Below are 15,454 nucleotides of genomic sequence, written 5' to 3'. Positions count from 1 at the left end.
CATTCTGGCTAGCATGAACTGGTTCATCATGTATACATAGCTTGAGTCACCTCCCTCACAATTTTAGGTACAGCACAAAACTCATTTTATCCTATTTCTTTAATATTGTTTTAAAACAGCTTTGTATATAGAAGATTGCCAATATGATTCATATTTCATGTAAACAAGCTCAATCTTTGGTCTGTTTGCAGGATCAAATGGTGCAATAAGATTCCCAATAATGAAATTTAGTTGTTGGATGTCTGGCATTCAAAACATGCTCAGTTGCATTGGTCTGGGCATCTCATTTGTACAGGTGACTCAAGAATAACCAAGGCCATATTTTATGGTCAGATAAATCAAGGCACCTGGTTGTCAGTGCCAATAATATAAAAAGATACCCTAAAGTCAAACCTTAATTCATATGAGGTTGACTCCCAGCACCTGGGAAGCAACATTCCATGACAGTGCGAGATAGCAGCATATGTCATGTTGCTGTTAACCACTTTGAAGCAAGAGGCAATATGTAATATTAAAAATATGAATGCAGAGCAAGGATATAACAGCCTGTGATCTTGTGTCTTACAGATAACTGTGTTTGCAGTTCTCTCATTAGTCTGATCTTGCATACATATGGTCACTTAGCATTTGCTTAATCCTGTCATCAATATGAGACTATCCTCAAACAAGCTTTTTAAAACTAGGAATAAAAAAATTAAAATTGGTGGAACTGGAAGATGGAAGGAGAGATGTGTAATACTGCTGGTTTTTAGTACTGTCACTGAAGGATGAGTGGAAATATTACAGGAGTGAAGTGGGAGTATTAATGGAATTAGTGTAGCTAGAGCACTCAAGTGATTCAAGCAGAACTGATGAGAGCTGATGCAGTTCTAAAGTTTACTCAAAGACAGTGCATTTGGAGCAGTACTTGTAATGTTTCTCAAACATTTTAAGTTTGAGTGTACAGTGCTTTTTTTTTTTTTTTTTAAAGTGTTTCCAGCACTTGAAATGGGTGTTGTAAATACTGTCAACTGTAGGATTAGCCTCAAGGTAACTCTTAACAGGCACTTTACAGGAAATATTGCACAAGTGGTGGTATTTAACAGCAAGTTTATTAGCCAGAACCCTTTACCTTAAGATGTATACTATTTCTGAAGCCCCATAAAATGGATTTAAGTGAGCTAAGGTAGAAGCAGAATGTTCTAATGGAATTTTTTTTAATTAAAGGAACACCATTCAATTCTTGCATTTATCTGGAAAGAGAAAATGGAGCAGTTTGTACACACTGCAACTTCTTGTTCCTTCAAAAAATCACTGTGGCAAATATATGTGACAGCAGCCTCAATTTTCAATTTATCCCCAGCCCAAGTTGCAGCTGTTGCCATGACCATAACTGACAATTTAAAAAAGTAATCCAGTACAATCCAGTGCATTTATTTCTTGTAATGTGTGGCTGTTTCAACTTTTGATTTAAAACACATACAAATTAATGTTTTCAGGTTTATATGACAATTATCAATACTAGAAGCGAAGTCATGGGTAGAGGAGCTCATGAAAAAAAGCCGAATTTCTCTCTTGCTGTAAGTTAATTAAACCAAACATTTCAAATGCAGGTCTCATGGAAGCAAGTATATCTCTTTCAGTGGTTAGCAACTAATCAGAATCATCCATCAGTGCAAGCAGCCAGGAGTATAAATCCTCAATCTCTACAAGCAGCTAATTTAACTAGGGACAAAAGTTTTATACAATATTTAGATGGCTAGGGAGAGTTTATCAACATACACACTTGCATATCTAATAGCAGGTTCAGATAGTCTGAATAGAGATGTATATAATTGCTACTCTGCATATCAGATATATGAATTTGATTTTATATTCAGTATTAAAACTCTACCCATAATGGAGCATGGACACCAGCTGAGGAAGAACCTTAGAGCTCAGTTCTTAAGAGCATAATACCACCGGTATACTGGTCACCTCATCCATGGCTCCATACCTATTTCAGAGCTAATCAAATGCAAAAAAGTGCAAACATGAAGTTAGTGGAATTCACACAGACTGGAACATGTCTGTATTTTGTCTGTTACTGAGAAATAAGAACTAGATTCAAATGGTATTTCATTTAGCTTATGTTCCTCTGTGCTCTGGAAAAGAGCTAAAAACCTCACTGCCATCTCCATGTAGTCTTTGAAATATTAATGGACACTTATAGTTGCTGAAAACCACAAAAGAAACTTAGTGGTAAGTTAGAAGTTTCAAGTTCTGCCATCTTACTTCTTTAAAACAAGACTCTGCATGAACATAATTAAAAAAAACAGGGTTAGTTGATGGCTGTTTCAGTAAATCTATTAAGGATTACTAGGGACTTCTAAATACACTCATTATGGCAAGAGATACAATATACTTGACTGGAGTAGTTAACTACCTACATATTTTGACTCAATACATTAACCAATCCTCTCCAAACATTGCTGTGATAAAGTTGTAGTATTCACTTGCTCCAATTTATATTCAGAACATACGAAGTTGACAATTTAAAGCTTTATTGTAGTTTGTAATATAAACAAGTGCTGACATTCAGTCAATGTCCATTTCTGGGAGTTTCTTTTCTGTAGCTGTTGGAGTAGTTGTGTTAATGCTCTGTTCAGCAGGCTGGGACCTTGTGTTGGCATCTCCCTGGCCTTCTACTGGTCCATTCTGTTCAGCTGGATTTTGCTCCTCTTTAGGGAGTTCTGCCTTGGGTTTTGGTTTTGTGACTATAGGATTGCAGATACCTGTCAATTCCTAAAGTAAGAGTTGAGAGAATTTAAGTTAGAGCACACATTAAGGCTTATACCTACAGTCATTGCCTAAAGGAGCTTGGAACAACACTAGCTGAACGTTCCCAGCTGAAGGCAGAAGTGCCCCTACATAGCTTTGGGAGGTTTTGTTGAAAATAGTACTACTCTATTTCCCACCATACCTCCTCCTCAGAGCTGCTCTGAGCATAAAGAAACACTGGTGTAAGTAGGATGCCACTTATACAACATGAAACCAGTTTCATATTTTTTCTGCAAAGTCAAACAAGATCTTACTTTAGTTTTAGCTTGGATATCCTTAGTCTTTATAACTGGGTCCAAAGTAAGACTTCTCTTGTTCTGAAGATTAAGCTTATTGTTCATCCATTCCATAGCTTCACTTACACTCTTCTCCACTTTTACCATATCTGCTGCATCTAAATGGTCATACTGTTCATCCTGAAGTATGAAAATAATTACACAGCACATTTATACATTAGTGTCACTTACTGTGCAAATGAAATGTACTTTTTTAAACATCTGGGCAGCATATTTGTTTTGCTTCTCCATCAAATCTTATCCTCCAATTTCAGAATGGACTGTCAGTTTGAATTTGCCCAAAGGGAAACTTTATTTTACGCTTAGCAGGGCAAACAGTTGCCGAGCAGCCCATTGTACCGTTCTGAGTGTGGTCAAATGGAAGAGAGCTGGCAGCAGCAGAACTTCGTAATGCTCTGTGATTTCCCCCAGTGGAGGGAACTCGTCTGGGAGAAAGCTGGTTTACAAACATCACCGGCAGTCATCATTCCAATTATATGAACATACAAGAGTCCTACTTTTATTCGTAAGAAAGAAAGTCAACATTAAGTATTGCAAAGTTAATTCCTGCCACTGATCCCCAAACCAGGAGACTGCATTATTTGTTGGCCATTCCCACCACATCTGATGCTGAAAAAAGGTGGAAAGAAGAAATCCAAGATAGCTTTTCAACACTTCCTTATAATCAGCAAAACATTTGAAAAACTGAAGATACCTTTGCTTTGAATGCATGAATAACTTTCATATACTGTTGTATTTGCTTCCCCAGATCCTCAAAAGCTTTTGGTCTTTCCTCTGATTCTTGAAACCGTGCCTGAATAGGCAGACCCAGAGACTGAAATAAAGGACAGAACAGGTTACTGAAATTTTAAACACAGCACTGTAATGGACCTACAGTGATTTTTTTCAATACATGGCAGTGTCTCTCAACTTTTGAAAGGTGAGCCCCTTCCTCCCATTTTAGGAAAATTAAATTAGTCTCACACCCTCCTCCAATCCTACCATGTGTTGAAGGCGTATCCATATTGTAGCTCTTGATAATATGATGCTTCCTCCCCTTTCTTACATGCTTTGATGGGAAGTGAAAGTTAACTATTGACATTTAGATCATCACTGGCATTCTAGTTAGCGCAAACTGAAGTGTAGAGGCAATTCATGTCTCTGAACTATTGTTTCGTGCTCTCTCAACTCAGGGCTTGTGTACATGAAGCAGCAATGCGCACTAAAGGGGTGTGATTTCTAAAAGATACTAACGTGTTGCACATTTGGTCTGTGTTCCCTCGTTCACTTTAATGCCCACCTCAGGGGGCATGTCCCACATTTTGTCAAATACTGGTATTTGTGTATTTCATCACTACTGTCAAATGAATGTATAGGGCTCTACTTATTCACCTATTAAAATATTTTATAAATCAAACAAAAGCCACACTGGGGAAGCTTTGCCAAGACTAATTACAAGTTTATCTTATTCAAAAAAACATTAAAATAGTTCATTATACCTTTTCATAATAAATTACAGAATGCTTTCAAATTCACTAGTATTCCAGCTAAAGACATTATATCATCTTCTCCCCTGCTGCCAATACAGAATATACCCATCCTTTTACTTCCAATTTACTTTAGATAAACTGTACAGGAGAGTAAGCTTGACTAACATCAACATTAAATCATATGGCAACGTAGCTTTCTTCTAGCCTTCAAAATTAGTCTTCCATAACTTTAAAGCTCATTTGTATAAAAAACATTTTCCTGTTATAGGTCATCTGTGTTACCTTTTAAGAGCAAGTAGCAATTCTCACATATACCTTTCCTTCCCTCTCCAAAGAGATTCAGGAGAAAGATAAAAGCCTACACAATGCAGCACTCCATCACTAGCATTTACTTTCACTTTAGGCTCAATTAAAAGCTTCTTCTGCCTATGCTCAAATTATTTTCTTTATGTTTGCAAGCAACATCACCTCCCAACTCATTTAAATAATTTATTGTTCATTAGGGCCTGATTTATAGCTTAAGTGGAATAAATTCAATTGATATCTGAAGACGACAATTACAGTGCTGAAGTGCCACTTACCTTGAGTTCAGTTAATTTATCAATGTAAACTTGTTTCGGTTGGTCTTCACCATCTTCATATAGCCAATTTTCAGTGTCTTCCAGTTTCAAAGTGAAACTACTTCTATCCTGAAACCAGAAACAACCAATATGAATTGAATACTGAATTTAGAGATTATCTCCCATAAAACAAAAGTGATAAACATCTGGTGTCATTTGGATACTCTTTCCTGAAAGATGGACACTTTGAGTCTGTTAGAACTTCAATATTTTCTTTAAAAAAAAAAAAGCTTGAAGTGTTGGTGTAGAATTTTTAAATTTCTTTCTCTCTCTCTTTTTTTTTTTTAAACCACACACTGAGGCCTTGTCTACCCTAGAAAGGCTTTGCCAGCCCAGCTTTACTGGCACAAGCCCATTTTCCAGTATAACTGCATCTACACTAGAGCTTTTGCTGGTATAGAAATGTAAAATCACACCCCTAATGTTATTTTACCAGCAAAAGTTTCTAGTGTACACCTAGCCGCCTTATAAGATAGAGCTCATATAGAGCAAGGGGTGCCAATCTATGACAACAGCTAAATTCTATTCCCATTTGTGGGCTGGAATATAAATTTAAGAATTGATAGCTCTTTTGACCACAGCCAATTGAAGGTAACAATCCTGGAGAGCATAAACAGGAATTTTGAGTAGGAGGAGAGAGGTTATTTAACGTCTGTATTCAGCACTAGTCCAACTGCTGGTGGAATATTGTTTCCAGTTCTGATGCCCACAATTCAAGGACATTAATAATTGGAGAGAGTTCAGAGAAAAGCCACAAGAATTATAAAACAATAAAAAAAATCAGATTCAAAGAGCTCAATCTATTCTGTTTAACAAAGAAAAGGTGAAGGGGTGACCAAGTTAGGGCCCTTCATTTTCAGTTTTTATTTTATTTAATGTTCCCCAGGAATTTATAGGTGTTTATTACTCCAACAACAAAAACAGATGAAAATCATGCAAAAAAATTTTATGGGTAAATTTTGGGGTTTATTTTGGTGGATGGAAGGACAGGGGAAAAGTATTCAGTAGATTAATGCTCTGATTAACAGAATTCAATGCGGAACTAAAACAAAACTTGAACACAATGCCACCTCTGAGTTTAAGAAAACAATATCTCTCTAATCCCCAAATAAGACTTTTCATTTGAATAAATAAGGTACTGTTGCAGACTTAGAACTATTAGCCAATAATATTGACATTAAATAATTGGACCACACCATTTGCAGCGCATACTCTCAGCTTCATCCTTTTCTCATTTGTTTTTTAAACTTATGAATACTTTGTGTTCGAAAATCTGTATCAGAATGTGTTTTAATTTTCTTCCCCTTTTAGGGTGTCAAATCTTTGAACGGTTATCTGCTAACAGCCTGAAATGTTTACATGGTAGGCGTGAGATTTATTAGTACAGTCAGATGTGCATGCACTTCAGAGCTTGCATGCGTGCCTGTTTCTTGTATATATCTTCAAGACCACTAGAATCTTACTTTTAACAGGCAGCTATGCATATACACACACTAATGTATCATACATATATCTCATGCAATGTATTGTATTTTTCTAATAAAACAAGTTATTTTTATACAGTTGAATGATACAAAAGTAGAGTGAACTAGAAAAAAACACTTTGTAAAACCTGGGGTTTTTTCAGTAAAAATTAATTTAACTGAAAACGAAGGGGCTTAATTACAGTCTATAAATATCTGCATGGAGAACAAATATTTAATAATGGGCTTTTCAGTTTATCAGAAAAAGATAATATAATCCTGGAAGTTGAAGCCAGACAAATTCAGACTGGAAATAAGGTGTAAATTTTTAGTGTTGAGAGTAATTAACCATTAGAACAGTTTACCAAGGGCTGTGGTGGATTCTCCATCACTGAATTTTTTCTAAGAGATATACTCTAAGAATTTTTTGGGGGAAGTTTAAATTATCACGATTGTCCTTTCTGGACTTGGAATCTTTGAATTCACAACAGAATTCACTGGGAGATTTGCATTGAGATCAAGGGTAAAAAAAACAGTGGTCCTAAAAATGAGAATATTTTATCCACCAAGTGAGGCTGACCATGACAATAAAGTACTCTCAATTCTCACTCTTTTGAGCTTTGCTTCAACTCCCTTCTCCATTTCACCTGGGAATGATCAGTAATTAAAAAGTTAATATTTGCATTAACATGTTATCATTTGGGTTCTAGAATTAACATTTCTGTGAGATTAATGTAGGGCAGGGGAGTTGACACTTGAGTACTTTTCTCAGGTAGTTTGCAAACTAAGAAAGGCATTATCAGTTTACACTTGTCTCATGTTTGGAATGTTTATCCTCATAACCACAAGGACTAGAAAGTTACTTTTCTTAAAAAATGAAGCTTCATTTTTGAATGTACCATGCAGGCCACAAACACATCCAGGGTGTTTGACACCCTTGGTTTAAAGACTTAATGGAAGAGACCTGAAATTTTAGGCCACAAAGAACAAAAAAAAAGGTAAGTGTCAAATTGGCGATACTTACATCTTCGCTAACAAATTTCTCATACAAGCCACAGAGCTTGTCTCTCATATCATACACGTATTCCTCCACTGCATTCTTGGCATCATTCCGCTCTTTCTCCAGTTTATCCTGCATGATCATTTTACCCTGCAGAAAAGAAATTAGTTCATTATCTTACTCAATAATTAGAGCTCAATTAACATTTTTATAAGGAAATAGCATTAGAGAACATACTGAGGAGCAGGTGTAAGCAAATGCATGGATGCATCTGAGATGAATGAAGCCATCAGGATAGAGCCAATTTCAATTGAGCTTAAAAATGCATTTCCCCACAAAAATATCTGCCCACACTACAACAGCCACTGAGAAGCAGATAGATGGCACAGATACCCTAAAGGCTGACATCAAAGTTTACATTTTATCTGATGAATGATTTTATTCTCCTGCTTGTTGGTTCCTTGAGAAGAAACTTGCTTTCCATAAGGATTGCTGTATTTTTAGTTAGAGATGCCTTTGTAAAGGTAACCCAGGCTTTAGGAACCAAATCCAATTCTGAAGCTGCTAATTAGACTTCTTTGCCTTACTTGGGCACTTCCATTCTGTGTTAATATCTCCAAGGGAGAGATGCAGATAACAATTCTCCTATGGTTTGGAAAGGAAGTACTTTTTGATGATCAGAGTGCTATTATCCTGCTGTTTCCTCTGCTGAGGGAGGATGAGTCCCAAGTGTAAATAGGGCTTATATCCTCAAAGGGAGAAAGGAAATGTTTCAGGTGGCTGGGACTAACCCCTCCCAGCAGCCAGAAGACTCCAGAAATTCTCCCCCATTCTCCAACCCTTTGCAAGGTCAACACTTCCTGAACCAGTGAAAAAAAACTAGCACAGCAGCACATGTGCGTCTGCCAACCCTGTGTCCAATGCCTTAGATTTCCGCAGCAAGCTGGAGTTCTTAAATCAGGAGAGAAAACTCTGGCACACAGAACAACATCCTTCTGCCAACACACTGCTTGTCGCTCATACGACTCACCTCAAGCACTCAAAGCTATCAAGCAAGATCACAGGCAAATCAGGAAGAGAATAAAGAGCCAGCTATATCAGAACCATTGCCATATGGACTTGTATTTCAAGGAGAAGTTTTATAACTCTGCTAAAACTGTGAAAGATGGAAGGTAGTGGTGAACAAACTCCGTATTGGAGATCTCGCTTGAGAAAGACAATGACACCAACAGGCTAGGCTATATTATTTGTATTAGAGTGGAACACGGAGTCCCCAGTCATTGAGAACTCATTGTGTTGGTTGCTGTAGTGACAATCCCTGGCTTAAAAAAAATTTACAGTCTCAGAGAGCTAGTCTCTTACTGGCTAACCAATTACTTTTAAACACAGAATTCAATTTAAGTAGCATACTGATCCAACTCAAAACTTGGTATCCTAGTTTTCCAGTTTTAAGACTGACCCAAACATAGCACAGAATTCCAAGGCCAATATAATCTGAATTGCCCAGGTAGCTGGAGGACAAGTGCTCTAGCTGTAGCCATCTGAAGAGATACCAATGATTTAGTAGCAGACATTCAGGGCACCAGATGGACTGACTGATTGGAGCAGATGACAAGAGCTTCAGAATAACCAATACGTCTATAAAGCAATCCAGTACTACTGATATAAAGAACATAGTACAAATCAGAAGAATTTAGCTGCTGTAAACAGCGTGCACAGGATTTTTTTTTAGCACACTGAATTCTTCACATTATTGTACTGGTTACCTCATGCAGTGGTGTTTTTACCATTTAAGGTGGTCTCAGATGTCCTTCAAAGTCTTGTGCTTTGACGTAGGCAGCCTTCATTAACTGGCTTATTAACCACTCCCCAAATGCCACATGACCCAAGAATTGAGATATTAGCCTTTGATTAACTTACTTTACCGTTTCTGGTGGCAAAAAATGCACGGCAAGCTTTTCTTTAGGAGTTTGTATTATATAATTAAATTGTCCCCCTCCTGCCAACCTTACATTCATTTTTTATAACTTTAACCATTTTCATTGAAAGCACTAACTTGCAAGACATTAGATAGGTACTCAAACTAACATGATGAGTGCAATAATAAATACCTAGGTTATGGGTTCTGAAACTTTCCAGTGTCGGTTCATAAAGCAAGTTTTCTAAAATGTAGCCATATTCCCTATTTGCAATTGTAGAACATCCCTGTAGCAAGTTACAGCAGATGCTCATTGGGGAAAGGTGCATTTATTTTTAGCTGTCTTTAGTGCAGTTAGTTTTGCCCTTGGAGAAAGTTAGCCATACTGTCTCCTTTTGCTGTTCATAACACCTCACCCTCTCCTTTGACTTTCTCCAGCTAGAAATGAGGAGAGTCAGCACCTTGTGACCAGCAGAGTCTGTTCAGACAACAGTTTGTAAGACTATGGTCTAGATAAAAGGTAAAAAGTACCATTCAGTTAATTTACCTCATTCTCAATGAATAAATTCAGCATATCCTTCCCTATCTGCCACAGCAACCGATTCTCAATGGGAAGGTCCACTGTACTAGTCTTTACTTTAGCCTTCTTGGCTTGAGGAGGTTGATCCATTTTCTTGTCTTTTGATCCAGCCTGAGATGTCTGCATTAAAAAACAAACCACACACACCATGCAGAGTGCAATAGTCACTAAAGGGACACCCAATTCAAGTCACATTTGTCTTATTTTTTTTTATTACAATGTTGATTAACATTTTAAGTTACTAGAGCAAACTATCAGTCAGTGCTGCTTCATTTCTTCTAAATGGAATTCTCAGCTGCTTTGAAATTCTGTGACAGTCTATAGATTTTGCAGCTCTAGTTTGGTAGCAACGAAATTCTGCAACAACTTCACTTATATTAAAAATAAAGACTTGTTTAAATACTGTACTGAACTGAATGCAATCAATACAATAGCCTTGTGCTATTTATTTTAAAATTAAATTTTGTTTTATGCGGCTGCAAATTTTCTGTTTTAAACACATCACATATTTCTGTATCAAAAGCAAAACTACATGGTACAAATTGTTCGGAGGAATTTGTGGTTTTGGCAGCTGAGTAGCAGTGGGAGCATTTGGTACTAGGAGTGTAGCTGGAGACTAGGCTAAGCACATTTTTGCTTAAATGGTGACCAGTTAGAGTTAACATCGACATTTGTCAGTTTAGTGTTTGGAGTGAACAATCCTTTCAAATGAATGGGGCAGTTCACACATCTCAGAGCTACTGTTTCAAGTTATCTGCAGTCTCAGGGAGACCCCATTACATCAATTTATACTCTTCATATTTTTAAGGCACTAGTCGCAACCAGGAGAACTAGAAATACTTAAGTGAAAGCTTAGTTTCCAGAGCCTAGTTCTGTGGTAAGGGGTGGAGAATGGGTCCTGATTATACATTACAGAGCAAACATTCAAGAAGGCAAAATGCTCCAACCAGATGAGCTAAACAGACAGTAAGACATCAAATACACTTAGTACCTCCATTTCTTCAGACTCTGCTTTACTGTCAGCTTGTACTGGCTGCTGCTCTTCATTCTTCTGTTGCTCTTCCTGGTCAACTTGCATCTTCTGAAATTAGACGAAAACACTTAAAAAGTAGAGCTAAATCTCAAATACTTAGTTTACTATGACAGTGTATAACCAATTTAAATTTCTGGACTGGTCACTGTACTTGTATAGTTAGTACTCTTCAGGTCCTACAGTGAAGATTTAACTCCATAAAAATCTAAATTTAGTTCAAGTGAAACTAGAAACTGTAACAGGGTTAATTAAGCCTTTGCACCTAACCTTTATTGATAAGTATTTGTCATAGTGAGATTTCTAATACATTATTTTTTTTAAAAACAAGTACAAAAAAATTGTGCTAGTTACTTACCCTACAGTAACGGTGATTCTTCAAGATGTGCTGTCCACACAAATGCCACTCTCCGTACACATGCAGATAAGATTGGATTATTTTGGCCAAGAGTGACCATTGAGGCCCGGTCTCCCCTCGAACCCCCCCACTCAAGGGTTTAAAGGGCAGGAAGCCCAACTGTCTCATAGTTCCTTCACCAATACTGACTCCCCTAGGAATAGGATTCTGTCGTCAAGGGGAAGGAGGGAAGATTGTGGAATCTCCGATAACACATCTCTTAAGAACTACAATTACTGTTGGTAAATAACTGTTCTTTCTTCAAGCCACTGTCCACACAGATTCCACTCTTAGTGACTATTGCAGTTGTCTAATTGCTAGGAGGTGGCTTAAGCTGCATATAGCTTATCAAGGTTCCTTCCCCAATCCAAACTCTTGGGTACAGGTGTGGGGACCTGCATGAAAGACCCGCTAAGCTTATTTTTATCATCTTAGGTTAAAAACTTCCAAGGTACAAACTTTACCTTGTCCTTGAACCCTATGCTGCCACCACCAAGCGTGTTAAACAAAGAACAGGGAAAGAGCCCACTTGGAGACGTCTTCCCCCAAAATATCCCCCCCCATCCCTCAAGCCCTACACCCCCTTTCCTGGGGAAGGTTTGATAATAATCACAGCTTATTTTACCAGCCATTTAACAAAAGAAAATCTAACGCATTTTCTAGCTAGCTTACTTACTAACAGTTGTAAGGCTGCATTCCTGATCTGTTCCCGGCAAAAGCATCACACAGACAGATGAACCCTTTGTTTCTCCCCCCTCCCGATTTGAAAGTATCTTGTCTCCTCATTGGTCATTTTGGTCAGGTGCCAGCAAGGTTTTCTTAGCTTCTTAACCCTTTACCAGTGAAAGGGTTTTGCCTCTGGCCAGGAGGGATTTTATAGCACTGTATACAGAAAGGTGGTTACCCTTCCCTTTATTTTTATGACATGCCCCCCAAATCACAGATAGGGTGAAAACACTGACTGATTTCTTCCTGGAGCTCTAGGAGAAAACAGAGTTAATAAGACACATACACCTCTAAATATACTACCAACTGTATGAAGACTAACAATATTTTCCAGATCTCAAGGACGATTTTAACCAGTTGATTCTGGGAAACTTTCACAGGAGAGTGCATCAGCCATGCTGTTAGAAGCTCCTGAAATGTGTTGTATGTCAATATCAAAATCTTAGAGCTAAACTCCACCGAATAAGTTTGTTATTTCCCTTGGTGGTATGAAGCCACTGTAGCGCAGCATAGTCGGTTTGCAGGTGGAAACGCCGTCCCCAAACGTATGGGCGTAGCTTTTCCAGAGCGTAGACGATGGCATAACATTCCTTTTCACTGATTGACCAGTGGCTTTCCCTCTCAGACAGCTTCTTGCTGAGAAACACAACAGGATGGAACTCTTGATTTGGTCCTTCCTGCATTAAGACTGCTCCCACACCACGCTCAGATGCATCTGTGGTTACTAGGAACGGTTTGTCAAAGTCTGGGGCCTTTAGCACAGGGTCAGTCATGAGCGTCGCTTTAAGCTGGTTAAAGGCCTTCCGACACTCTTCAGTCCACTGAACTGCATTTGGCTGTTTCTTTTTGGTTAGGTCTGTCAGTAGGGCTGCGATTTGGCCGTATTGTGGTACAAATCGCCTGTAATATCCAGCCAAGCCTAAGAAGGATTGGACCTGTCTGACTTTGGGACAGGCCACTTTTGGATAGCATCCACTTGGCCTTTAGCGGGTTGATAGTTCCTTGACCCACCTTGTGTCCAAGGTAAGTCATTCTGTTTAGGCCTATTTAACACTTCTTAGCCTTAACAGTTAGTCCTGCCTCCCTTATGCGTTCAAAGACTTTCTATAGATGTTCCAGGTGTTCTGCCCAGGAATCCTAAAATATGGCCACATCGTCAAGGTAGGCGACTGCATATTCTCCCAATCCCGCTAGGAGACCATCTACAAGTCTTTGGAAGGTGGCGGGTGCATTCCGCAGCCCAAAAGGGAGCACGTTAAATTCATACAGCCCGACATGTGTGATGAAGGCTGACCTTTCCTTGGCAGATTCATCTAGCGGTACCTGCCTTTACCCCTTGGTTAAGTCCAAGGTAGAGATGAACTGGGCCCGTCCCAGGTTCTCCGATAGTTCATGTGTGTGTGGCAGTGGATAGTTGTCTGGGCGAGTTATAGCATTTAGCTTACGGTAGTCCATGGAAAAACGTATCTCCCCATCTGGTTTGGGAACTAGAACCACTGGAGATGCCCATGCACTGCCAGAGGGGTGGATTACACCCATCTGTAGCATATCCTGGATCTCCCGTTCTATAGCAGTTGTAGCTTGAGGAGACCCCTGGTAAGGTTGGACTTCAATTGGGTGAGCATTACCTGCGTCAATGGAGTGGTATGCCCGTTCAGTCAGTCCTGGGGTGGCTGAGAATGTCGGCGTGTAGCTAGTGCGCAGCTCCTTGATCTGCTGTCGCTGCATACGCTCAAGGGTCATGGAGAGCGTCACCTGTTCCACGCCACCACCACTTTTCCCTTCGTAGTAGACACCTTCAGGCCACTCAGCGTCATCTCCTCCCTGGGCTGTAAACTGACAAACCTTTAATTCTCTGGATCAATTAGAAGAGGTGAGAAGTGGTGGGTTGCTCCGTGCTGCCGTCCAAGCTTTCTGGAGGCTTTCATCTGCTTCCTGTTTGGTCTGGAACTGTTCCCTTGATACTGGAGATCTCAGTTCCTCATTGGATTGTGGACCTAGGCTTGGCCCCTCTGGAAGTGATGCAGGTGATGGGGCTTTTTCCGTTGATGGTGAACTGCTCTCCACTGGTGCACTATGTTGGGGTTCAGGCTCCAGCTAACCCTCCATAAGAGGCTCATCTGCTGCTGCTGCCAGTGCAGGTTCCGTGTGGCCCTCTGATGTTGGGGTTGCAAGTACTGGATTCAGTGCTGGCAATGGTTCTGGTTGTTCTGCTGGTTCCGGTTCTGAGACTGGCTCTGTCTGGGTCTCTGTGACTGGATCCACTACTGCCGTTCCAGATGTTGGCATGGGGTCCGGTCCCATCACCTCTGACTGGGTCCTGGTAGAAGTTTTCGGAACAGAGCTAGGTGTGACAGCTTGCTTAGCCTGGCTGCGGGTGACCATTCCCACCCTCTTGGCTAGCTTCACATGATTGGCCAAGTCTTCCCCCAATAGCATGGGGATGGGATAATCATCATAGACTGCAAGAGTCCACATGCTGGACCAGCCCTTGTACTGGACAGGCAACTTGGCTGTAGGCAAGTCAAAAGAGTTTGACTTGAAAGGTTGAATCGTCACTTGGACCTCTGGGTCAATTAAATTGGGGTCCACTAAGGAAGCATGGATAGCCAAAACTTGTGCTCCGGTGTCCCTCCACGCGGTGACCTTCTTCCCACCCACACTCAGTTTCCCTCCGCTCTGAGGGTATCTGGGAGGTATCTGGCCCAGAGGACCTCTGATGTGATTCCGGTGCAATGAACTGTAATCTGCTGGGGTTCTTGGGGCAGTTGGCCTTTACATGCCCCGGCTCGTTACATTTAAAACATCGTCCAGCCGACGGGTCACTGGGGTAAGGCGGGTTGCTGGAGAACGGTGTGGCGGGACGATAAGGTGTCTGGAGTGTTCCTTGGGGTGTAGCTGGGGCCTTGGGCTGCCCCCAGTAGTAGGGTGTGGTCTGAGGTTGTCCCTTCTGGTATCCGCTCCAACTGTGACCAGGGTTGTTTCTCTCTCCACCCTCCACCCATTTTGTTCTGGTTTGCCCTGCCTCTCTGGCGGTCTGGGACTGCTCGTATTGATCAGCATAAGCAGCAAGACTTTCTGCTGAGTCCATTTTCTTATCCCATAAAGACTGTTCTATATCCTCGGACATATTCAGGAATTCTTCCTGAGTCATCA

General features: G+C 40.0%; 1 protein-coding gene across 1 annotated transcript in view; it reads right to left on the bottom strand.

Annotated features, from left to right (window-relative positions):
- Nucleotides 1–1,322: 1,322 nt before the first annotated feature.
- Nucleotides 1,323–15,454, bottom strand: part of HSPA4 (heat shock protein family A (Hsp70) member 4) — a 40,474-nt gene continuing 26,342 nt past the window's right edge. Inside the window, exons 13-19 of the mRNA XM_074960511.1 lie at nucleotides 11,137–11,226; nucleotides 10,113–10,265; nucleotides 7,672–7,797; nucleotides 5,146–5,253; nucleotides 3,790–3,909; nucleotides 3,054–3,215; nucleotides 1,323–2,763 (exon numbers count right to left, since the gene is read on the bottom strand). Coding sequence (XP_074816612.1) covers nucleotides 2,557–2,763; nucleotides 3,054–3,215; nucleotides 3,790–3,909; nucleotides 5,146–5,253; nucleotides 7,672–7,797; nucleotides 10,113–10,265; nucleotides 11,137–11,226 — 966 coding nt within the window. The 3' untranslated portion in view covers nucleotides 1,323–2,556. The remainder of the gene's footprint in view (nucleotides 2,764–3,053; nucleotides 3,216–3,789; nucleotides 3,910–5,145; nucleotides 5,254–7,671; nucleotides 7,798–10,112; nucleotides 10,266–11,136; nucleotides 11,227–15,454) is intronic.

This window comes from Natator depressus, chromosome 8, assembly GCF_965152275.1.
Source record: "Natator depressus isolate rNatDep1 chromosome 8, rNatDep2.hap1, whole genome shotgun sequence".
NCBI lineage: Eukaryota > Metazoa > Chordata > Testudines > Cheloniidae > Natator > Natator depressus.
Note: the sequence above shows the minus strand (reverse complement) of the source record. Positions and strands in the feature narration are given on the sequence as shown.